Here is a 26,055-nt window from a genome sequence, read left to right on the forward strand (position 1 = left end):
TTTTAAAATATAGTAAAATTTCAAAAAAAATATGAAAATTTGAAGAAAAAAATTATTTATAATTAATGTATATGTTATAGACATTATTATTTTATTAATTGTATAACTAAAAAATTATATGCATTTGATCGTCAATCAAAACTCTAAATTTGTAATGCTTGAAAAGATAAATTAATGACCAATTAAAATACACAAGTTATTTTCTCCTATAAAAATAATATATGACATAATATTTATAATAAATATAATTATAATAATAATTGATTAACATTTGTCAAAATACTATAGATTTACATATGATATTTTAATATCTTTATTTAATTATTTTGAAATCAAACTAACTAATTCAACAAATACAAAATATAGCATTTTAAAAAAAAGTTCATTTTTTTGTTATATTTCAAATTTTAATGGTGAAAATTATGTCAATAGTTTAAATATTTATATTTAATGATTATTATATGAGTTTATTTGATTTTATTTGATATTTACTATAAAATCTTATTTGCACTTATATTTATTATAATATATGTTGATTTATTTATTTATTAAAATTATATTTGATAAGAAATTAATAGTTATCAATGTTAATATACAAAATATATATTTTAATATAAAATTAATCATATGTGATATAAAATTTTAAAAACAAAAAATAAAAAAAATTATGTTAAATATTATTTAAATTGAATATTATGAATTATATTTTACTATCAATATTATTATTTGATTATTATGTCACACATTGTTTTTGTGTGCATATATATATAATTTATTTCTATTCATTTCGTTTTATATATCATGTTTATTATCATTTATTATATATCATAAAAAAAACTGTTTGAATTTTAATTTGAAATCAATTGTGAAAGTAAATTAATAAATTTTAATTAATTTATTCATCTAATATGACAAAATATTAAATACAGATAAATAACAAAATGTTCAAATTGTTTTTTTAAAAAATTAGTTTTTTAAATTTTTATTATATAATTGATATTTAAGCATATCACATGTAATTCATGTTAATAATAATAAATGAATACATGAAAGTTGCATACAATAATCTCACAGTTTTATCTTGCCATGATCTCCCTATTTATTTCACACATGTTGAGCAAAATTCACCCCGAGGATTGTTGATTTATGCTTCCAAGTTCCAAGAATGAATACTGAAGTTGAAAGATAGCTCAAACTAATTCCATGAGATGGGAGCCACTAATTGCCACTAACCTACAAAACTTAGTTCGTCCCGCTCCAGTATGCTAAGCAGTAAAAGCCCATGGTTGCCTCAACAGAAAGCTCTGCAGATCAATAATTATTAGTCCTCAAATAGTGGAGACACGTTCCCCTTCTTTTAACTCATTTTTGAGGCAAGGAAAGATTAACCATCAAGTAAGAGTACTCTCAGCATAATCCAGCGCCTTCTTCTTCACGGACTCGATTCTTTCTTCATCACCTATGGTCTTCTCATACGCAAGATACTTCTTAAATAAGAACTGCAATATTAAAAAAGAAAAACCTCAAAGTATTGTATGTGAGGAACAGTTAAGGTATAAGATTAACCAAGTATAAGCAATCACCTTCATCTTCTTCGGGGGAAGGCACAAACTTATTGCTCTCTCAAATAAAGCACGAACTACATCCCCATCACCGAGCCGGATCTCCTGTCATCACAACACGAAATACAAAATATGGAAAGACAAAACACAACAGTTGTTTTGGTTGGTTGCTGATATATTTGTAATTTCAACTATTCTTCATTCATTCATTTATTTATTTATTTATCATCTTCGGACTGAGATTTAGGTGTATGATCTTTACCTGATCAAGATAAATGCTCCACAAATCTGTTCTCTTAGGATACTCCCTAAGCATCCCCTCAAACAGGGATCTCCCTCTCTCTGGAACGCCACATTTAAACTCGAGAATCGCAGTCTGTGAAATAAATTTTATATGCTTGTGTCGAGGAAGGCACAGAAGAGCACGATTTACAACAGACTGAATCCCATCAGAGTTTTGTTTCAAAAGAGATTGAATGTGACACAGCCAGACCTGAAAATGCCAAAAACTACATTATAACCCACATCACAAGGAGGCCAGAGACATGGAAAAAGAAAACGTAATGGCAATGTCTGAACCTTGCATGAACGCTTGAACTTCCTGGCCATTTTGTCAAGAAGCTCACAAGCTGATTTGTGGTGTTCTGTTCTTTGGTACATTCCTAGGAGTGCAAGATGCACCTTTTTGGGATCACAGTACTGCAATGCTCTCTGAAATACTTTCATAACAGCATCCTGGAAAGGAAAATCAAATAAAGATTTTATAGACCAAAGAAATCAAATGACAAGGAATTTCCCTTTTTCTTCTTTAATGTATTGTGTAGACTAGCCCAAGAAATTCAAAAAAGTGACTGAAATGTGAAGGAGATTCTTTTAGCACCTCAGGAGGATTTCCGTACTCATTCTCCAGGTTGAAGTAAGCAACCCAGATATTCAGTTTCTCTGATTCTTCTCGAATATTAATTGTTCTCAGAGCCCTGACATTATAAGATAGAACGATGGATAAAATCAAGGATGATTTAGCCCTTCAAGTGAGAGATACGCAGTACAAAAATATGCAAGGTAATTAAGTTGGGAAGCTCTGGAAAATATACAGAAGTTAATTAAGCACACATTAATTACCATATGTGATGGTTTGTACAGCTACAATTGAAAGATAAGTAACTAGATGTCAATAAAGCACCACGGTCCAGTGTTCTAAAAATACCCGCCTAGGACCGCCTAGGCGCTGGGCGGTCCAAAACCGCCCCGATTTTAGGCTAGTCGAAACTTCTAGGCGCCACCATATTAATCGGCCGCCTGGCGCGAAGGCCGCCTAGGCGATTTTACAATTAATAATCCGCTTTACACTTAAAAAAAAACAAATTATGATATTCCTAATTATAGTATATATGCATATCACCGCCTAGCCGGATTTCTAATTTTAAAAAAAAAAAAGCCATGGATTTTGAGTTTGAATCCGATACAGAAGAAGTATTGGAAAAATATGGAGATGAACTAGAAGAGTTAGATGTTTAAGTTTAATATCAATATATTATGTTGAAAAAAATGTTAAACAAATTTAATTTTCATTGTACAACGGTTGTAGTAAAGTAGTAAACTGATATGGATGATTCATATATAAAAATTTATTAATATATATTTATTATTACAATTTTAAATTTTATAATAATATATATTTCATATACAAACATAATACTCATGAACCACTTAATGAATTTAAGCTTTAAAAAAAACCGCCTAGGCGAGTCGCCTAGTCACTAGGCGGTGGGTAACCGCCCGCCTACCGCCTACCGCTTTTTAGAACACTGCCACGGTCTGTTGTAGCATCTATACATCATAATATAAGTAACTAGATATCAATAAAGCACCAGCGTCATACATTAACTTTTCACTACTGATCAACAATAACAAAAGCAAATTCATATACAAAAGCCAAATGTTTGTCATACCAAAACCCTATAAAACTCGAGCTCATTAGTATAAGATAGAAATGAATATTGATTATACTACCATTACCTCTCAGCGATGGATCGTGCCTTCTCCACATCTGCCAAAGAGAGCATAAATTCCATATATTTTATCCATATAAAGCTACTGTTAGGCGAGCTTCGAACAAGTTTCTCACATTCATCGGCACTCTTTGGAATGTCTTTTTCCAGCAATCTGTTTTCGGCAGCCCTTATTTCTTGTTCCCTGCTCAGAGATGTTAAAAACATTACACTGAAGCTACAATGCAACCGACATCTATAGTTAAATAAAAATCATTAGAAGCAATTGTTTCTGTGGTCCAAAAATATCAGATGAAAATTGCACATCTTCAGAGGTACATCAAAACAACACAAACTTTACCATAAATATCCAGTCATTTTAATGGAGAGTTAAAGGAAACATGAGAGTTTTTTTACACACCAAAACTAAAGCATGCTTAAATTTAAGTGGACATAGGTGTGATTGTGATTTCCTGAGAGGAGGTTTATGAAATTTGGAAATGTGTTAGACCCTAACAAGCTAAATACAATTTTCGGTTCTATGAAAGCATATTATTTATGCATTGTGCCCTTACCTCTCCGCTCTAGCTTTCTTTTTTGCCCTCTTCTTATTTTCCTCTTCAACGATTTCTGCATGAGCAGCATTTGGTACATTATCAACATCAACTTCATCATCTGGTATTTCTATATCATCAAGAGGAACCTCAAGTGGTGGAACAAGAGCCCTATTTTCAAAATCAGCTAGCACTGACTGATATCCACTGTCAACTTCAAGATTAGCATTCTCAATTGCAGCAAAAGTGTTTTGTAGCAATGATTTTGATTCCGCTACCACCATAAAGCCATTTTTCTCAACGTCATCATCAATGCTTTGTCTTGAAATCATTTGCAATGTTTCCTCATCTTTGAAGTAAGATTTCTTCATCCCAAGAGAAACTCGATTTCTCTCTTCATCCACCTGGAAAAAAAATTTCAGACCATGAATTGATATGTGATACAGGCTTAACTTAAGCCAAAAGAAAGGACTTAAGTGTTGAGGCCCATCATTTAAACCTCAAATTTACAAGGTATTCAAGAAAAGAGAGAAGGGATTTGAACAAGTGTAACAAGGGAGAGGAGAAAAGGATAAAAGGATGGAAGATTGGATGGTGTGAGCATCAGAGAAAAATCTAATTTCAGTTATACTAGCAGTTGGTAGGGGTGAAAAAGAAGGCTCTCTCTTGCTGTTTTTTCCCAACTATCAAGCTTCTACATTGGTAGCATCGAGTTGATACCTCTTGCTTACAAACAATACAACTTCGTATCATTAGCATAATTATACTCTTTATACCAAAGGCTGTGTTTATTTAAAAGTGGTGTGGGATATTTTATTCTAAAAATATGATTCTAGCTTCAACCATTTGCTGGTGGCTGAAGTTTTGAACACTTGCGATGTTCGCTCAACAACAGTTTAATCAATTAGCAGTCACACTAAGGGTTTGACCACATGAAGGACCTAAATATTATAGAGAAACTTTTTACAACGGAGTTAGTTGCCATAAATAATTCAACAAGGCCAAAGTCCAAGCAAGTATCAAGAAGTGTCAGCATTCATCTTTTTGCACTCCCTTGTCTTTCCATTCTAGACATGTCACAGGTCAATTTGTTGGCCACACGCTGTTCCTGATGAGCTTAGTGAATAATGGACTTACCTTCAAAACTTTTGCGATCACTCTTTCCCCTGCATTAAATTTTGTCTCTATATTGTCCAAATGAATATCTGAAAGCTCCGAAACATGGCATAGCCCAACCTGTACAAGGTAAAGTACCATCAGCAAATTAGTACAGTTTAAACAGAATCAGCCTGTGGAAAACTCTAAGCATTTGCTGATGGGCCGGGGGCACACTATGTGTAAAGAGTGTCATTCACGACAAATAAAAAAAAAAAGTAATTCCAAAGACCCACACCCAAGTTCCATGGCTTTTGGTCCGCTATCCCGATCATGATATTCCTACCCCCAGAGTTGTGTGATATATAACAGCCTGAATATGAAAACAATGAGTAAGGGGCCATGCTCTTTCATTGATGAGTAAAGTCAATACCTTCGGTATAATGGGAAGCACAGAATACCACCCTCCACCCCCACCCCCCAAGGAAAAAACAAACTCAGTCACAATCAGTTGGTCAAGTCTGGAAACAATGGGTCTTACAAGAACAAGTTACTTTATGATATTCATCAGCAAAAGAGCACAATGTCACAAGTCATTGTAGTTGAACATCTCTCAACATAACTATTAAAATCAGGCTTGGAAGCAAGAATTAAGACTCAGAAAAAAGTTCACTAACCACATTTGTTCGATCAATAGATATAAACAATCCATAAGATTCCACGCGCTTGATTCTACCAGAAATTATGTCTCCAACTATAATGCTATTTAAAGAACAAGCATCAGACTTTGGCCCACTGGTTGCAGTTGGAGTCTTGAGAGTTAATTCAACACGGTTAGACAACGGCTCCACAGAAAGCACCCTGCATTAGACATGTCAATGGTCGCATAGTGACATTAACATGGAGGTTGCACCAAATAAATACTTACCGGCCACTCACGTGTTTTCCAACAGGGAAATCTTTTTCTGGATTATCAACAAAATTCACTGACAAATTAGAAAGGAGAACTTTTGCATCTATCTTCCGTGAGAGCATCACAAAGCATCCTTTTGCGGAGATATTTTTAACATAACCCTGCAGCAAACAATGAGATATTTATCTAGAATTTGGACCGAAGAAGAAAGAAATGAAAATAACTATGTAACACATCAGCAAGGATATTTTTTAAATTTCACCATAACATTTGGACATGTAAAATTACAAGACGACTGTTATAAAGTTAAGTTTCTAATACCAGTGTTGAGGGGAAAAAATCTTAACTTCACCGGGGTGACATGGACAACACAAATGAAGAGCGAAGGACCCACAAAATAACTAATTACTAGACAAGGGCAAAAAGTTATACATGGAAGACCATTTGAAACTTTTATCACTACCTGAACCACCATATTAGGATAGAGGTCGGTTAATTTGTCCACGTGCTGAGTAGATGAATGCCTGAAAACAATTAATAAGAAGAGCAATTGTGACATCAAGTTCCAGAAAACTTCTCCATGACCATACTCTGATTACTTTATGACTGTGAGAAACAATCTATTTCAATAAAAAAATAAAACAAAACCCAGGTCGTAGGTCAGAATTCAAAAATGGAACCAAACCACAAATATTTTGTGCTACTACAGTTTCATATAAATGAAAATTAAACAAATATCCAGGCCGTAGGTCCGAATCTAAAAATATAAGCAAACCACAAATATTTTGAGTTTTTACAATTTGTTTTATATCATTTGTCAAACTGACAGATGGATATCAAAATAATTGGGCAAGTGCATAAATGTGCGCCCACATGTCTTTTCATAAATCTGTTTCATGAATTATAGTTCAACAATAAAAATACAAAGCACGAATTGTTTTTGACATTATTCTGATTTAGATATGAAAAATTTGGCTCAACTGAATAATAATAATAAATAGGAAGTATATCTGTTGTGAGCACGTCTTTTCCATATATTTGGTCGCAATTCATAGCCTGAAAAACGCAAAATAATCTTGCCCGAATCTTTTCTATAACCCTTTCGTCATAAGCTCATCACATGTTCAGAAAAATATGTGAAATAAGAGCGACCTTGAAATTGCATGGCAAAAAAAAAGGGAAACATAAGTTGCGGAGGAAAAGGTAGGAAATAATTTATCAAAAGAGAATGCATTATTTAATCAAAGGCTCTTTAGGTTTATTTGCTTCTCCCCTTTCCATTCTCTTCCATCCTATTAATTTTTTCAACACCAAAATGATTAAATTCAGGCCATGTCCTCTCCTCAAACAAAATAAACTGCATTCCGAAGTGGTGTCTGACCCAACAACGCCAAGAAGCATGCATGTGTCTATTTCTCACTCTAAATAAGTGAAGGTAACTCAAAAAAAGAAAATATAAACTTACATGCCACTATTATGTTCAGTGAGCTTCAGATCATGTCTATCATTGGAAGTTGATCTCATAGACAAATCAATGTGGATTTTCCCATTTCCAGCACGATTTATTTCCAGAACTTTGCATTTGACAAACTGCCCTTCGCGATAACCAGAAAGTGGGTCAGAGACCCATGCATCTGTCAGTTCAGTAAAATGAACCTTACCGTAGAGGTGCTGATCAATTTGGACAAGCAATCCACCAACACCAGGAAGAACTTTAGAAATCCTGCCACCCACATAGGAACCTTCAAATATATGAAACTGTGGATGACAACAAGGATCATTCTTTTTAAGTTCCCCAAAACCAACAGCCAATGGGTGTAAAACCACACGTAGTAATTTCTTCTCCTCATTTACACTAATAATATAACAAGACAGTGCTTTGCCCACGAGAAACCTCTTCTGGAAGTCCGCAAGTTCAGAAGGCTCACATGAACTGTCAAGAACATACAAGTGAGCCTTCACCTTTCGAGATATAGTCAGCCAAGCCCATTGATTGTCAATTTTATACACATAACCGGAAACATTTTGTCCATATGAATAGTTAAAATGTTCGTTAAAATCTTCAGCAGGAATTAAATCATTGATGTCACTGGATCCTGTATTCAAAATGCAATTTAAAAAATCATTCGCTAATTCTGTTCACATCTTAAAAGTACCTCAATTTGAATGTATACGTTAGTATGAGTATGAGGGGGACAGCATAGATCCAATTTAAGACTCGCAGTAATAGTAAGGTGTATCATTCAAGAGGGAAAACTAACAAAAACAAAATAAGAGGTGTATTAAATCCACCAAGGTAATAGGCAATCAGCAACACAAAATCATAAAAATGTACATACCAGTGGTTGAACAAAATCAGATTATGAACGAAAATAAGGACTGCATAAAACTGTAGTAACTGGACGAAAGGGAAACCAATGCACATAAAAAGCATGTATCAGGAACTAAATGAAGAATTTTGTTTCATTTGCATTTGTATAAATGCATCCAGAGGTTGAACACTTTTTAGTACGAACCATATCCAGGATGCCCTTCGGTGGATCAACATGTTTAATCATATCTTCAATAAATATAATCAAGTCATAGGCTTACAGCATCATTTTAATGCTTTTCTAAATGGAAAACCACAGACCACAAAATTGCTTCCAATAATACTCCAGGTTGTCAAGATTGACACCTAAATTGGAGAACTGGTGATCATCAAAGAGAACATTCAGGATTCGAGCATACAAATCATGGTAAAAATGTGGATAACCTCATGTTCAAGAAGCAAAGGGAATAAAATAATCGGCAAAATAATGTGGTTCAATCAATAAATATGCTAGTAAACAAGAAGCATGTGCTCATGAAAGAGTAATACATAACAGTAACATGATCATAAGAAATTAGGTTTTACTTATATGTTTCACAAAAGAGCTCCTGATCAGATGGTCATGATTTTTTTCAATTCATTAATTTTATACATGGAGTCACGAACACTACCACCTTTCACATGTAATTCAAATATAAAGGATGTGGATGATGCCTACCTTTTAGAATGGAAGGCTTTATGGATAACTCCCATGAATATCTTCCTTTACTACTGTATGGCATACTACGCTTTGATACAATTCTTGCTGACAGTGTTTGGCCAATTCGGTATTCACTAAATGGATTTTCACTAGAATTATCATCAGATGCCTGTTGATGCACATCCAAATCATTCAGAAAATTCCATATACATGTAGAAGGATGAATAAACAGAAACTCTCTTCAATCGCATATAGATTCAATAAGATAAAGATACCCACCTCTGTCACATGTATTCTTCCATGAAATACAGAACCAAATTTCAGTCTGAGTTCAAGAGGCTTTATTTCAGTAATCTGAAAATTAGCAAAATATACGCGTTCAAACAAAGAAATAGAAATAAAGGACACAATTGCCCTGAAATATAATGGACACTCGTCATTTGAAAGCTATAAGAGCCATGAGACTCGAGTGAGGAAGGAATTATCCCCACCTCCACTTGTACAAGAGAACCAACATCATGTCTAGACTTGTTTTTAGTTCGCTTAGAACTGGAAGACTCCATCCCATCGCTTAAAGATTTAAGCAGGAGTAACAATCTCCCACATGTCGTAGGATTTGGAAGAGCCACTACAGTGGCGATGACACTGCATCAAAAAGTTCAACCAAAAGGTTCATGAAAATAACAAGTAAAACAGTTCCTCAAAAGTACAGTGACAAAAAAAATTACATATCTTCAGAGTTTTCACAGGTTAATATGATAAATGGAAAACCCAAAGGAGATAAATTAATAAACAAATCAAATCAAATAAAAAAAGTCGACACCACAAACAAAGGCATTACGAAGAGAGGTTTAACTTTTTGGTATTTAGAGCCTGTCGAATCAGATTTGCCAGCTCTCAATTCAAACCATCCAATCTAATCAATATCAATATACATGTATGAATGTGTATATTTATCGCGGCATAATTCATTGTCCACAGTCTTTTTAGAATTAATTACAATATTCAAATACACTCCTCTACAGGCCACACAAAATTCAAGATTGCATTTGAATACCGCTTCCTAAAGAAAAGGCGGAGGAGGAGTTACTCCTAGATAAGAAGTCTCTCCACTATGCTGAAAGCAAGCACTTTAGGAGAAACTAGAACTGCAAGTTCAAGCAAAAGACCACCTTATATTTCTTTAGCTTAAATGTTAAATAGTACAGACCACATTCTTCTATGTTAACTGCAAGTTCAAGCAAAAGACCACCTTATATTTCTTTAGCTTAAATGTTAAATAGTACAGACCACATTCTTCTATGTTCACACTCCCAAAAATTTATTATATATAGCATCATTGACTTGTTTTTGCTAGCATCCTCCACATCTGTGAGGTAACTGTACCTTTTAAAACCTCTGCCAATATAGCATATACTACAATTTTATAAAGATCTTTAACTGTTCTCAATAGTTGATAAATCAACATTGTTTTGACCCACACCAGGAACATAAAAATAATAGCATACAAAATGTGTGGTTATTTCTTCAAAAAAATAATTGATGTCAGATGTGCATTCTTGACCAGAATTATGCTAAATCACTTATTACCTAAGAACAAGAATTTTTTCTATACCATGATGCACAAACATAAGAGCTACATTTCCCAAAAAAGGGATGAAATAAAAGGTTAACCACAAACTGCCAGGCAGGCCTTGGGAACACAATGGCAGAGTTACCTTTGTCCATTGGTATATTGTTTAGGTGGCAATTTCTGGTTGTTATAATCAGTTATTGATGCATAGCCAATGGCAAAATTATGAGATGGAATTGAGAGAACCTGAATCAAGAAAAAAAAAGAAATGCTTAACATTAACATGAAGCTTATCAAGTAATAAGTGAAACACATAATAATTTGATAAAAAAACTAACCAAGTAAGTTTCCTTCACAACTTCGACCAAAGCGTTTACAGTTTGATTCAGTTCCAACTTTTTATATTCTCTTATTTTGCGTTTCTGCAATTAAGAATAGTTGTCAAAATACGAAAGAATAAAAATGTGAGTCTGTCACCATATAAAAACAGAAATGTTTAGACCTACAAGCCCTAAACACAAATGAAATGTGAAGTCTATATAAACTACCAATAGATGATAATCACATCAAAGCATGCTTATGTGCAAGAGGTAAAAACTGTAAACATCCTGACTTGGTGCTCGTAAAATTAGAACGCTAACCTTTCCAATTTTCATGATGGCGCTCTCTTCTTTTGGTGTATCAAGAAACTCTGGCTTTAAAGTTAGATCCACGAGGCGTTCTATCTTAGAAACATCAATAACCAAAGCTCGAATAGTAGAGTTGTTTTCCACAGTGGTTCCAGCCACTGAAACATTTTATGTTGAATGTCATTTTCAACCAGGCAAGTATTATACCTGATAACATGATAGTTTTCACCTGACTTACACTGATAATGTGAAATGAAACCATATACGTCATTGTATTTCTCAAAGTTGATTATAACACCGAAATCCTTAGTTTCATGAACTTTTCCTTCAATAATGGTGCCAATATCAAACGCAGAAATCCAGCTCAACTCAGGGCCTTCAGAATCCAAGAGTTGCACCTTCGCAATCTGGACAAAGTAGCAAAACAAGTCCAAAATGTTATACAAAACAAACATTACATATAACTTATAGTAGCAGCTAGTTGAGGATAACACTAAATAATGGCTGGTTAACAGAAAGAATGGATGTCATGAGGAAAGTTTGCATTCATGATGTTTGATACCCAGAGATAAGATCAATTCCTTCAACAAAGACTCTTAGCTCTTGTGGGAAATTCCAAACCCCATGACCAGTGGGATCAGTAGAACCCGTTTTGTTTGTTTCAAAACATTGTACTAATAAAGATGCTCTAAACGCAATTGTTGTGGCAGTTTTCGTTCAATAAAACAGACTTTTCAATTCTGTTTTCCTGGTATCAAAGAGCCAGGTAATCCTGCCGGTAACATAACTTTTTAAAGTAACTATACATACAAACAAGTATTTACATATTATATTAATATATATTTTGCCTAGTGATGACTGATTTTTTTCAGTCAGCGTCATCAAACGTAGATTCATCCAGCATTTTGTCAGCGTCTGTCAACATACTCGCTCCTTTTCACTATCAGAGATGTAAATAATTCATTACAAAATACCCAAAACAAATAAAATGAGTTATATTTTCGTGAATGGTTTCTATCTGTTTTTCTCCATATTCATGGAAAAGGTAAGATAGGTTATCTTATGGCTAGACATTACGACGGGGGGACAAGGGTTGTCTGACAACCCGTGGCCGATTATAGCTTTTTAGATTTATTTCATCATTCACAACATTTAGCAAGGAACATAATCTGTCGCTGAGTATTACAACATCTAAACAGAAATGTGGCTGGCGAACGATTCATTCTACACAATCCAATGGAAGTGCATAGATGACAGTACTCTATACCATAAAATGCTTAAAAAGGATCAAGATTTTCTTCCTGACTAAACCACACCCACAGCTTTGTGAAACGGTTTCTAAGGTTTTCACAAAGAAATTGAAAAAATGATTATGCCAATTAGCTCTTTGAATTCCTAAAGTTCTGAAGCTTTGCGAAATTCTGCATTTGATATAAATTGCAATGCAGCTTGTAACTCTCAGAATTCGAAGAATAAGAATAGGAAAAACCAAAGCAAGCAATGGAGAATCGCATGAGATCCATGGATAACCAGAAGGTTGGAAACCTAGAACTTGGTGAATAAAATCCACGGCATATGTGGATGAAACTGCAGTAGCAGGCCCTTTCCTGAGATGGAAATTTTGAGGAGCCTTGTACAGGCCCACCAAATACGATCAGTTTAAACCCCTGCATCAAGTGCAATGGTGGCACGGCAAGCGCAAGGTAAGAAGTCATGATCCTTTTCGTCATAAAGAGATATTGGTGAATATTAGATTGTTGATACTAGAGCATCCGACCACATGATGGGATTTCAATATAAATTATTTTTTTATTAGAAACGAAATTTTATTAGAATATGAAAACAAAGTACACGTAAGCGGATGAAAAATCCACAAAAAAACCACAAAGAATGAAAGCAACTACACTTTCGTCAATAGCATAGAAATTTTCAATCCCTCGCTACGCGTGAGATAATTAGATGGTTAAACTCTGCCAACTTTGTCGTCCAATTAGCGACTCTAAATTTGATCTTCTATCAAACCTCATTTCTAGACTCTGCCATGTCGGTGAAAATTCATTTGTTCCGCTCCAACCAAATTGATCAAAATAAACAATGAACTACCACATACCAAAAACACCTACTTTTCCTCCCAGTAAATAAACATGGCTCAAAAAAACATGTCCCGCGCCTTTCGTGGAACATTTGAAACCCAATCCCTACAATACTTTTATCCAAATTCCGCTCTTGAAAGAACAATGCAAAATTAAATGGCCTTGATCCTCCTCTTTGTTCCGGTATAGGCTACACCAGTTCGGACATAAAGCACAGTCAGGCCATCGTTTTTGCAACGAATCGGAAGTCGGAAATTTTTTCAAAGCCACAGTCCACGAGAAAACTTGAACCTTATATGCGTAGATACTTTCCAGATATTAGTAAAATAAGGAAAAATAGGAAGTTGTTGATCGGAAAAAAGTAGTCATGAAATGAATTAACAGAGAAAGACGATGAAGAGTCCCCCTACTAAACCCTAAAATCATCCGTACCCACCTCCAAATGAACTGTATCTAAGACCCCTAATAGAGTGTTGAACTCAACAATTTCAACCTCAGTTAAAGCTCTTCTAAAACGCACATCCCAGGCAAACTTGGAATTAACCGGGAGGTCCATGTCACTGATGAAATTGCTGACAGGTTTGTTAAGAATCAAGAAAATCTGAAACAGAGATAAAAAACAATCTTTGAAACAGAATGTAGAATCATGAGCAAAAGCTCAAGGCATGAGTGAACCACTTTGGTTGAAGATTATTGACAAGCAAGATAACTCTGCTGAAATCATAAACTGTAGGATTGATACAGCTCACAACCTGGTACTGTGTGATCAAATGAAGCACATCAAAATGAGAGACTTCATCAAGGAGAAATTGGAGAGATGGCTGATTTGAATGCAGTATGTGTCTACACAGTCGATTTGCGATTGTACTTGCTAAGTTGTTAAGTAGTTCACTTTCATCTTGAAGGCAAGTGTGGGGAAAAATCCTGACTAATGGCTTATACTTTGCACGTGTTCAGTTAGTTGTTTAGGAGATTTTGTATATTAGTCGGCATTCGAAGAACTATGCATATTCGTTTGGTTTTTTATTTTATTAGAATATCTCATAAATCATGTGATCAGGTATAGCCCGATTAGTTTCATTTTTCCTCATGGTAGGTTTATTATATGTAACTAACTCAGTGTGTACTATTTGTATCACTGAAGAACATTTTCCCACAAAATTGCTCACTTCACGTCAATATAGGAACAATTTGATTTACTGATCTTTTCAACCGGAAGTCATTAGTTGTAAAACCTGTATTGATTTCTCGCAGATTAGATCCATAGGGACTACATGACAAAGAAATTAGGTGTTACCTTCTCTTCCAAAAGAAAGTGTTCCTGTATAAAAGATGAATCTGTAGAACAGCACAATGACTGCTTCAGTGAAAGGGTTATTCTACCCGTCTCACTACCAACCTGGAAAAGAGAGCGGAGATATTAAAGCTAAACATACTTCAGCATACTGAAAAACAAAATCCCAATTTCTACTTACATCAACTATGTTGCTACGAACAGATTGACCAACAAAAAAGACCTTAGACAGATCTCCTCTCCAATGATCAGTAGCCTTTACAAGATTCCAAGACCTCAGAGTTAATATAAAATGCCAACTGCTCACGTATTATATACAAATTTCAAGAGAAAAAGGAGACTAAGATGAACACATACCTTGCTTTTGGGAGCAAAACCAGTTAAACGTCCTATAAATCGAACGAAGCAGCCACTTTCAATTATATTACACACATAACCCTGATCCAAAAATGTCATGAGCTCTTAAAGAAGCAACGGAAGAAAGTAAATGAGGATTGATTAAATTATAAGCAAAAAACTCTGCTCCAAAAATATGAAAATTATTGTTCTTCCATGCAAACTAAAATTTGCTAGCAACTGATAGGTAGCGAAACACTCGTGCTCCTAAAATATGAAAATTTCTGGTTGTTCTTCCACATAAACTATAAATTTGTTAACAACTGAAAGGCATCGGATAGAGGAAAATTATTGGTAGGAGACTATTGTACAATCATATGATAAGAGAACATGGTCAAATGCGACCAAAACCAGTATGCTTACAGGCACCGTAGAATGACAACGAATTTGGGTAGTATCAACAGGAAGCTCATGAGCTGAGTTAATTAGTGAATACTTGGCAGTGAGTACAAGACTGTTTCCTCCAATATCTGCATAAATGACATTCAGTAAAATGACAAATAGTAAAAAGTCGTACTCATTACTCCAATTATTCTTAACACGGAGAAAAATAATTTGTAAAACAATTATATGAAATTTATAAGCTTAGGTGCGCAGTTATCATGATAATAATTATGATATGTTGATAACAAACTACTTCGTATTCACGTTGTTTCTTTCATACAGCAAATCTTACGCGAGAGTTCACAAGACTTCGTAGATTTCCTATAACCAATCATAGTAGGATATAAAACTCAGCTTGGAAATGTAAAATTTTTTGCAAAAACTACTGATAACAAATTGAAAGAACAAGATTTTTTTGTCGTCGCTTAAAACAACAGTCCAGTGAACAATTTAATTCTTTTGTCGCAGTAGTACTCTCACATAAAATGTATTCTCAATAACTGCAAATAAATTTCAAATGCAATAATCCTTGATATGCATGATATTTAAGCTTCCCTTTTTACTTGTAGCATCATTATACTTTCAAGCAAACTTGAATGGATTATGTTACGTTGATTCACGATGTAATGTTAGCACTCCTTAATGCAAGGTTGGGTACAGTTTGAAATGTATCTTTTTCTTGAGTTAGACAAGAACAAAATGCTTTTTATGAGTCTATTGTTGTATGCATTCTACATACTGTAATGTTAGCATTCCTTAAGGCAAAGGTTGGGTACAGTTGCAATTGTATCTGTTTCTTGACTTAGACAAGACCAAAATGCTCTTTATGACCCTATTGTCGTACGCATTCTACACCGTGAAATATGACTAACATAAAAGAAGGTTTTAAAAGTATGCCAAATAAAAAAGGTGGCCAGTAAAAGAAAAATTAGGCTGATTACCGAGAACCAACAGTTGGTCAAACTGATAACCTGGCTTCAAGGCAGACATCATCAAAGTGGCAAGGCCTGTTGCATTTTGGAATCAGAATTAAACACAAGCAACATACTGGGGAGAATCGGTGAAATAATTCATGAGTAAAATTAAGGAATCTGCAGTTTCATACTTATAAGCTGAATCACCAAGCAACTCTACACTAAAAACACAGTCAATTTACCATGGTGATCCGCCAAATGCTCGAGGGAAATTGTGCCTTTCATGTGACCTGAGGAAATGACGTCTACTAGAATCTCATGCGGTGATACCTGCTCAACAACTCCAGCAACTAGGCTGCCTGGTTTCACACTTCCAACCCCTACTGCCCTATTATATGTTCAAATGAAAAGGAGCAAGAAATCAATATTTTACAGATGAATGGATATGTTACATCAAGGAATAAAAGACAGTCATGGAGGCGCTCACAGGTAGTGTTCTAATTTGTCAACATAGACAAATCATTCACAACCCACAATTCATTTCCAGTGGAAAATTTAGTAAAACTAAAAACCCTATCAAAGAGGTGACTAATTTTCTTTAATTAAAAAAGTACTTCTAACTTATGAAATTTGTGTTGCTAAAAAAATAATAACTTTTGCCACAAAATTGCAGCTTCTGATAAAACCACGCAACAATCCCCAGTAATGTGAAGCAAAAGGCATAGTTAATCATGTATTCATGTTGACATAACAAGGAATGACCATAATAGAGAGAACCTTAAAATTACTCAAATTTCAGAAAACTCGTATCTGCAAAACCCATGGAAAAAAATTTCCAAAAACCATTTCCATAAAATATTGTTCCAAAAAACCCAGCCACTGAGCCACATCAAAATCTAACACAACTTTTACAAATTAACCTTGGTTTCAAGTCATAAAGGAATTATTGAATTAAAAACCTAATGCGCAAAAGAGAATTTAATACATACAATCATTAAACAGATTAGTTATTCAAAAGAAACAAACCTTGTAAGCGTCATGTTCAAACTGAGATGTATTCGGCGAGATGCAGGAATACATTTTACAACTCTGCATTTGACAACTTGCTCAACATGATACATGGAACCTATATCACTCTCTGGATTCAAACCAAGTTCATATCTGCAACAAGATCAACACGCACTTCAACTTGGATGGAGATCGCAAAAATCATAAAAACATAATAATATACGAGGGATGTCAGTCCCTGCAAGATGTTCACAAAATGCTATCCTCCAGCGCCCTGTAACTAACCTTGGGGCAAATCCTTGAACACCATTGTAAAACCTAACAAAGCACCCATGGTTCTCAATCTTTGTAATCCACCCATGTGTGACTAATCCATCGGTTGCATCAGCATAAGAACTGAGAATTTCTAGTTTTGACTTCACCTGTAATGATGCCAATGAACTTCATATTAAGAAAAGTATGACAATTACATTTAAAAAATGGTGACAATCAATGTTATAAGAAATTGTCAAAACTAATAGACCAATCCTTATCACTACCGTATCGTGCAAACGAGCATGCCAACTGAAAATTTTGCCAAACTTAATGTCAAGCTTTCAATTTTCAGATTACATATCTATCAACAGAAAATACCTGAGGAAGAATGTAAGTTACTTCAATAGTTGACAACCTGTTTCCACTCTCAGTCACACATGAACTATGAGATTACCTCTAAAATGGTAGGCATCAATAGATCCACTAAGTTCAAAATATAAAACCCTAGCCCAGGTCCCCTTCTTCACTTATACTGAAACAAAGTTGACCTTACACTTTTCTGTATAAATCTCAGGTTTTCCAATATCCTCAACTCCAGTATGTATTCAAACCACCAAAGATTTAAAACCATAGGCCAGCTTGATCCACAGATTCCACACACTTTTGATGCCAGATTAAATAAAATGACAAAAGTTATGAACAATAAACAGGAGAGCCATAAATCAGAAGCAAACTCAAATTGGAGTGAGTGAGTGAGTGACACTGGCGAGTAACCTGAATCTATATACAAAAAAGTACACAGAAGAAACAAGAAGAAAATTCAAGTAATTTTACGAATTAAAAGCCCAGGAGAAAGCATACAAGAGTTTTCTTGTGTGTAACAGTTATCCGCTTGGACTTGCAACCAAGAACACGAAAAACTAACTCAACTCCAACCTGTAAAATTTCAGAGAAGGAATGAATTTCACTGAATAAATGAAGAAATGTAAGATCGTTCGGAAAAGCATGCATAACCACCTGAAATTTTTTCCTAGGCTTCAGTATTTCGAACTCTGACATATGCCGGAGAGGACATAGGGCTTTGACGCCACTGGAAAATTGGACAATAGCACCAAAACTGTCAACGATGATGATTTTAGCTTTTACCACCATTCCGGGCTTTACGTCAGAGTGAGTGAAAACTGAACCTTCAAATGCACTAGTCTGATCAGCAGAAAAGACTCGATCAAATCAACGCTAATTATCAAGCAAAAATATGCCAGTTTGGTTTGATATGCAAATGAGATATATTGTTGGATATAATAGAAAGAGAATTCACAAAATTATCAAATAGGAATTAAAGAGAATATATGCCATCAGCAGATCACCAAATATTGCTCCAGGATGCTCCAGGTAACATTCCAAATGTTTGTGCCCCTCCTGACTCATTGTATGACAACCATCGTCAATAATTTTTTTGAAAACGTAATACATATCGTTCGGCTGTTACTGAGGCCCCAATGCTCCTGATCATAACTTCAGAGTTCTAAACTTACAGGATCTATATGAACTAATTTATCAGTCTCGGTTACAAAATTTCTTTTCATGGACATCGTTGAAAATCATCTTTCCCCACACCCAATTCAAGGTTTAATTCAATAATTGGTGAATGGAAAATTATTCCTGCAGATTACTTGTTCAAAACACTTTCTACCAGTCTTTTATGCTTATCTCAGAGGAGAAAATTTGCTGCCATTTTGGTATTTCACAACATCCATCAAGTAGCATATGTTTAATAAGAGCAATTCCCTGTAAGTATGAAGTTGACCAGTGAAAAGCACATAGAATTACAAACATCGATTAATAGAGTGAAAACTACCTTCAAAATACCCGTTGCAAGTCCCTCTAAGCGCCTAAATCCAAGTACCCTGACACGAACAAAGCTTCCTTCTTTAAAACTCTTCTCCAAATTTTTAACTTCTTTGTCCGCGACATCAGTTACCTGAAATTGCCTTGATGATAATCAATCAAAGTCCAGTGCATAGATAAAACATTCAGGAGGATGCATAAAATAATTCTTATACTTACATTCACATATATAGGGGTAGGAACTGGTAGTGTAGGAGTTTCCAGAAGAAGACCTGACCCCTTATCGACCCTGATTACTTTAGAATGATCGAAGATATCGCCGACTTTAACGAGCTGTTTGATAGATAAAATCATATCAGGGAGAAAGAATGGGTCATATCTCATTTAATATTTTACCCGTCCATTTGAGAAAAGCAATGAAGGGGACATTGCGGACCAGGTATTTATAAAAATGGAACAAAAGCAGCACAGTCAAACAGCTAAAGCAAGATACGATCAGAAAATTAAAATTACTAAGACTTGAGTTTGCAAGCATTGAACGTTAATGCCAACCTGAAAGATGGCACAAAAAGTAAAAAACTACAAGTGCATAAGGAAAAACAAACTTACAGATGGTGGGGCTTTGTTGCCGACTAAGTAAGGATTAAGTGTTAAACCAACAGCCCTAGTTGAAGGATCAATAAATAGTATCCGAGCATTGATCTATGCCATTAACAAACAAGAGTGAAATTACCGAAATGAACCCGCACTAGAATAAGAAATTTATTTGAGAAAAGCATGAACAAACAGCGACAGACTACTTCAGGCTCATGACATATGCAGCGGTTCACAAAATAATAAAGAGTTAAAGACTATTCATAAAATCTAATTAAAACGGGCAAAAGCATCACCTTCATATTTTTAGGATAGCCATCCTTCCATTTTGAAGAAGGAAAAGTTTTATCCAAATTGAACACATCAACCTGCCATGTCAAGAAAGATAGATCATATTAAACACAATAATGGAACACATTGCTCAACAATAGCTGGAAGCAATTTAATCCATCAAAGGATGCCGTACATACAGTTCCAGTAAAATAGGCAAGGAAAGATAACATGATTCCATTTTCAAGGGTTGATTGCACACGAGCATTAACCATCATGCCTGGAATGAGAAGATCTAATGAAATACCCTTAAGCTCCTTGGTCTACACAGATAGTAGCGGATAAGAACCAGAATAATTTTTCAGAAAAAGAAAAATTGGCACTTTAAATAACTAGGAACATACCACACATTTTGAAATGGCATCAGAGTCAGAATCCATATGGACTACCTTACGAGCTCTATCAATACTTCTAACAACCCCTTGTACAACATGTCCCACTCTTGCTTCACCACTTCCTTTTTCTAAAAAAATGGGCACAGAGATCAAGCATTCTATTTAAGATCTTAGTTTGTGAGGAATTGTTGATTTTGGGCTTTTGGCACTATCATAAAGGACAGTATTCATTTGGTAGAATTATATTTATCTGATCACACAGAGAAGAAAGAAGGAAGCGAAAAACCAAAGACTGCTAAACAAGCAATTGCTTGCCAACACATTGCTAATATTCAAATACACTTCAAAATTTTCAATCTTTCTAAGAGTAACTTTAAACAATTACTCATATTTATATGCAATATGGTTCCTTGATAAGATATGATGTCCAATGATTGGAGGAAGCAAGATGGAGTAATAATCACCAGATTTGCTGTGTTTTGACATAAATCCTGCAAAATAAGGACATCCAAAATGGAGTATAAACCCATGATCTTCGATGCTCTTCACATATGCACTCAGCACCTAAATATAAAACAAAAGCACGTTATTACAAGTAGTTAGCAGTTACATAACCAAGAATGATAAATATGAGACTGACAAAGAAGAAAAACACAGTGCACAGCAATAGCAAGCACATCTCTGAAAGCAATTATTATTTAAAGCAAGTGCGAGTAAACCATAAAGAATTATCGTCGAGGCGGATGCTTCCATAGATTAACAAATATGTGGTTACGGCAACTACCCAACTCTGATAATCGGAAAAGTATAGTTAAACAAAATATTTTGTCTCCCGTTAAATATAATCATAAAGTTTATTTTCAGTTGTTCACTTGACTGAATGAGTGAGAAAGTCTAATTAACTCTAGGAAAATCCTAGCACACAAATGATAGAAGTTCTTCAGACTGAAAACAAAAATCCAAAAGCTGCAATAGCAAAACAGAGAACAGAAATATGACCCTTTTCTAAGCCAAAAGCAATGGTTTTAACGGTTACGCACAGACATACCATTCCTTCTTGGATGACATCCAGGGTTAAGCCTTTGTGCAACAAAGATAGACGAAGAGAAAGCCAGATCTTTCGATTTGCTATCTCCTTTTTATCATCATCTACTTGTAGGACAATGCAAGATACAAGCTGCCCAACATATATGCTAGAAAGGACATTATTTTCTGCGTCCTGTCACAAACAATTAGAATGGGGCCAGCACATTTTAGTCTTAATAATATACCGATGTGATATCTTACGTAGACAGGAGACGAAAAGAAATCAGTCCTATAAATTAATGATGAAAAAAATATAGAGATCCAAAAGGAAAATACCCGTTCCACTTCACCACCCAATATTGGGTCAAAGGCCTCACATGCACGAACTAGCCCCCGTAAACCCCCTGGGAGACTAACTACAATATCTTTCTCGTTCACTTCAGCAATCACACCCCACAATTTCATTCCGGAAGAGACGTTCTGAAATGTAAAAAGAAAGAAGAAAGCTGAATCTTTTTACAACATTCAGAAGGCAATTATGGAGCAAAAAATTTATAAACTCAAATGATATCATGAACAACCATTCATGTTATTAGAATGTACAAGCTATAGCTACAATATATTCCTGATCCTCATTTATACATGACTAAACATGAACAATAATCAAGCATCTACTCTAAATGAAGACAAAAAAAGAAAAAAAGAAACTCCGGTTGTTAATGGTGTTCACAAAGTCACAAGTGCAAGCACTGGAGCACGGGTCCAAGGCTCAAGATGAAATCGTGTTTTTTTTAATCGAAGCACAATAATGCACACTATTACAATATCTAGTTGTGAGTAAAAACTATCTAAAAGCTCTAGTTTGTAATTAACAAATTATTAAACAATAAAACAAATATTTAGCAATATACATGCAAAAATGAACAATTATTATGTTGTATTTCAAATTCATGGCCTCGAACTTTTAAAGTCCCATTGACCAAGAAATTATTATCAAAACGAATGCTTTTCTAAATGGCAACACTTCACCTCGAACTTGGCCTATACGAGTCATGTAATCTTTTAATAATGGCGAGCAGAAGTGTATACATGCTCCACAACTAAATAGAGCTCAATACAGCTCAGAAAGTTTCGATGAAGAGTGAGATATTCAAATATGTTAAAACGTAGCAAAATTTGCATATAATTATAATTACATGCATGTACACATGCAAAACATTCTCAGATTCAAGAAAGAGAAATATGCCAATGGATAAACTAAACTCGAGGAAACAATATAGCAATTTGGATTAGACCTCTGGAAAAAAAGAATATGGAATAGCCCTTGCAGTCAGGGAAAACCCAATACATTGTTAGATTTGTGTGATTCATAATGACTAAGTTGTATTGGTGTACACCGTTATAGTTTTCAAAAGGGCCTGATTATATATGATTTTGTTGCAGCTAAGTTGGAGTATGTGACACATCGTAACTTAAAACAATTTTAACAATAGCTGCCATGTGTACAACATAAAAATAAGGCGTGATACATGATGCATGCAAGTGTATCTGAACATGTTCCCCATAAGTACTCTCCAAGAGCTCAATGGGTCCTGCTGCAAATGAAGACTGAAGAAACTCCAAACTTTAAACATCCTTAACATTTAACTCTCCAGGTGCAGTCCAACCTTTATTTACAGTACTTGTGCAGGAATTGAAAATATTTAAGATTTACTAGTCAAAATATCATGCATATACATAAACTAAGAAGTTAAGAAAAATAGGCATGCTAATTCACATGATCTTTATAATTTTAAGGACTTCACAAGCTTAAAAGTTTTGCACGCCAAGTAAACTGAATCACCAAAAGTCATGTCCTATTATGAATTTCAATCCATTTCTAGCTATTCCCCAACTCAAACTTTATTAAAAAGACAACACTTATCAACTCCTTACAGCTCAAATTGCATTATACCATCGAAACACATTATCAAAAAGTTCCGCAGTGGATTTGCAAAACAGAATTAACTATAATAAGTAACAAATAACATGGAAATTTATACCTTTAAAGTGATCCTATTGGAAAATCTAGGCAATTTACCCATAATTCCATCTCCAAATAGTGAACCTATATCATCCTCCCCGGATTGATTCCTTTTTTGCACCTTCTTTCCCTTCCTTCTTTTCTCCAATAATCTGTGATCGGCCTCAATCTCATTGTCCAAAGTTGCTCCAACCACGTCTTTCTCTTCATTTCTGAAAGATCTTCCCCCACCTAAAACGCCAGTAAAAAGAATAATTTTTTACAGAATATCGATAAGCATTCAATCAAAAGCAAGAGAAACTAGACTCATCGAGTTTGTCCTTTTTCCAGTTGTCTTTCTAGGTCAAACACATCCTAAATATCTTCATATTAATGTTGATCACAACTCAATAGACAAACTTATATGCCTTCCACCCTAAAAGGTGACTTTTTTTTGTTAATTCACCATGCTTAGGCCCACAAGGCACAATTCAAACGGGCAAATCCTGCAAGCAGATGAGTGAAAAACCTCGGGGGAAATCTGGGGCATCGTCTTCGAGCTGAAGAGGTAACTTTTGCGACGAAACAGTGCGGCTACGGTGTTTTACTTTGGATATCGCAGCTTTGCTGGAAGGATTCCGGAGGTTTTTCGGTTGAGATTTTCTTGAAGGAGGTGCCATTCCTGCTTGGAAGCCAATGAATGAATGTTAGGGCAAGCAGTGATTAGCAGCGGAAATATTTGAACTTCAAAGTCTAAAGGCACGGCGTAGGAAGAGAGAAGCGCAGGTGGAACGAGAGGTTTTAGCTTTTAGGGTTTAACTCAAAATTTTCTACATGTAAACAAAATTAGCATTACTTAATCTTAAAAAAAATAGTTATACAATATGCAATTGAGTAGCTCTCTCGTGAAACGATCTCACGAAACGGGTCAATCATACCGATATTCATAATAAAAAGTATTATTTTTTCATGGATGACCCAAATAAGATATCTGTATCATAAAAGACGACATGTGAGATCGTCTCACACTAATTTTTGTCAATGTAATTAGTAGATGGTGCAGGTAAATAAAAAAATAAGAGATAAATCTTGACGTTGTTTGTTATTATTAAATTAAGTTATTTTTAATCTATTAATTTAGTTGATGTCAAATATTTATTTTGAATTTATCAAAAGTATTTTAAAAGACAAAGATGTTCTCCTTTAATTTTCAATACTCTTGTTACTACTATATATAAGTTTCATTTTGTAGCATTATAATAATAATTATTATTATTATTATCATTTTTTATTATATATGTTAATTTTAAATTGAGAAGATATCTTGTGAGACGGCCTCACGAATCTTTATCTGTGAGAAAGATCAACCCTACTGATATTTATAATAAAAAGTAATATTATTAGCATAAAAAGTAATATTTTTTCATGGATGACCCAAATAAGAGATCTGTCTCACAAAATATGATCCGTGAGATCGTCTCACACAAGTTTTTACTTTTTTAATTTGAATCAAACTATTAAAATAAAATAAATTATGTAGAGAATATGCAAGATGCATATTTTTTATGGATATTATATTTGATTGAATATAATAGAATAGTTATATTTAAAATTTAATTATTTTTTCATTCATTATAGTAGAAGAGCGACTCTAAAAACTGTGATTGATATATATTTAAAGTTTTACCAACAAGAATTTGAAAATAATATTTCAACCCTAAAGTCCTGGCCTATAACCCCTATTCCACCATAAGAAATGTCGAATCCTCCATTTTGGAAATTGAATAAATTTGTATCAAAATTATATTTAGAATGTTTCTAATAAATAAATATAAATAGGTTTTGTTTATTAATTTCTTTAGATTAATATACGATATATAATTTTTAAAAACTAATTAGTCTAATTATGTGATGCGGCGAAGGGTGGTTTTTCATTAAAATTGTCGTCATATAATATTACGCGGTGCAGTTTGAAATTTACTTTTAATCGCGATTTTGGTCAAAATTTTGAACAATGGCATTGTGATGTTCGATTCGATCGATTTGGGCAGTTTCAATAAATTTTGATCATCCCTAATACCAAATGGATCTTGGGGTCTCACCTTTATCGCTAAACCAATATTTCACTTGTAGCTAAGTCTTTTAATGTAAAAAACGTAAGGTTCTTTTCTATACAGCAAACAAATATAAAAAGATATTTAAAAGATTGGTAGATCTAATAAAAAAAAACAAATAATATTTTTTAGGT

At 34.3% G+C, this 26,055-nt stretch overlaps 1 protein-coding gene across 1 annotated transcript; it reads right to left on the reverse strand.

Moving 5' to 3' along the window:
- Window positions 1–1,107: 1,107 nt before the first annotated feature.
- LOC142547131 (rRNA biogenesis protein RRP5) lies at window positions 1,108–24,634 on the reverse strand. The gene is made up of 40 exons (XM_075655240.1): window positions 24,337–24,634; window positions 23,848–24,059; window positions 22,142–22,285; window positions 21,828–21,998; window positions 21,244–21,343; window positions 20,789–20,907; window positions 20,585–20,707; window positions 20,411–20,482; window positions 20,130–20,222; window positions 19,740–19,853; window positions 19,531–19,653; window positions 18,690–18,875; window positions 18,534–18,608; window positions 17,703–17,839; window positions 17,436–17,570; window positions 16,652–16,797; window positions 16,437–16,502; window positions 15,475–15,581; window positions 15,073–15,153; window positions 14,897–14,971; window positions 14,719–14,820; window positions 11,567–11,735; window positions 11,341–11,486; window positions 11,038–11,121; window positions 10,845–10,945; window positions 9,618–9,771; window positions 9,406–9,480; window positions 9,145–9,295; window positions 7,581–8,211; window positions 6,579–6,639; window positions 6,131–6,276; window positions 5,880–6,063; window positions 5,245–5,343; window positions 4,129–4,511; window positions 3,582–3,758; window positions 2,443–2,539; window positions 2,142–2,297; window positions 1,825–2,055; window positions 1,584–1,667; window positions 1,108–1,499 (listed from the first exon to the last, which is right to left on the reverse strand). The coding sequence occupies exons 1-40, from the start codon at window positions 24,485–24,487 to the stop codon at window positions 1,392–1,394; spliced, it is 5,769 nt and encodes a 1,922-aa protein (XP_075511355.1). The 5' UTR covers window positions 24,488–24,634; the 3' UTR covers window positions 1,108–1,391.
- Window positions 24,635–26,055: the final 1,421 nt, after the last annotated feature.

The sequence above is a fragment of the Primulina tabacum genome, chromosome 5 (assembly GCF_025594145.1).
Source record: "Primulina tabacum isolate GXHZ01 chromosome 5, ASM2559414v2, whole genome shotgun sequence".
In the NCBI taxonomy this organism is placed as follows: domain Eukaryota; kingdom Viridiplantae; phylum Streptophyta; class Magnoliopsida; order Lamiales; family Gesneriaceae; genus Primulina; species Primulina tabacum.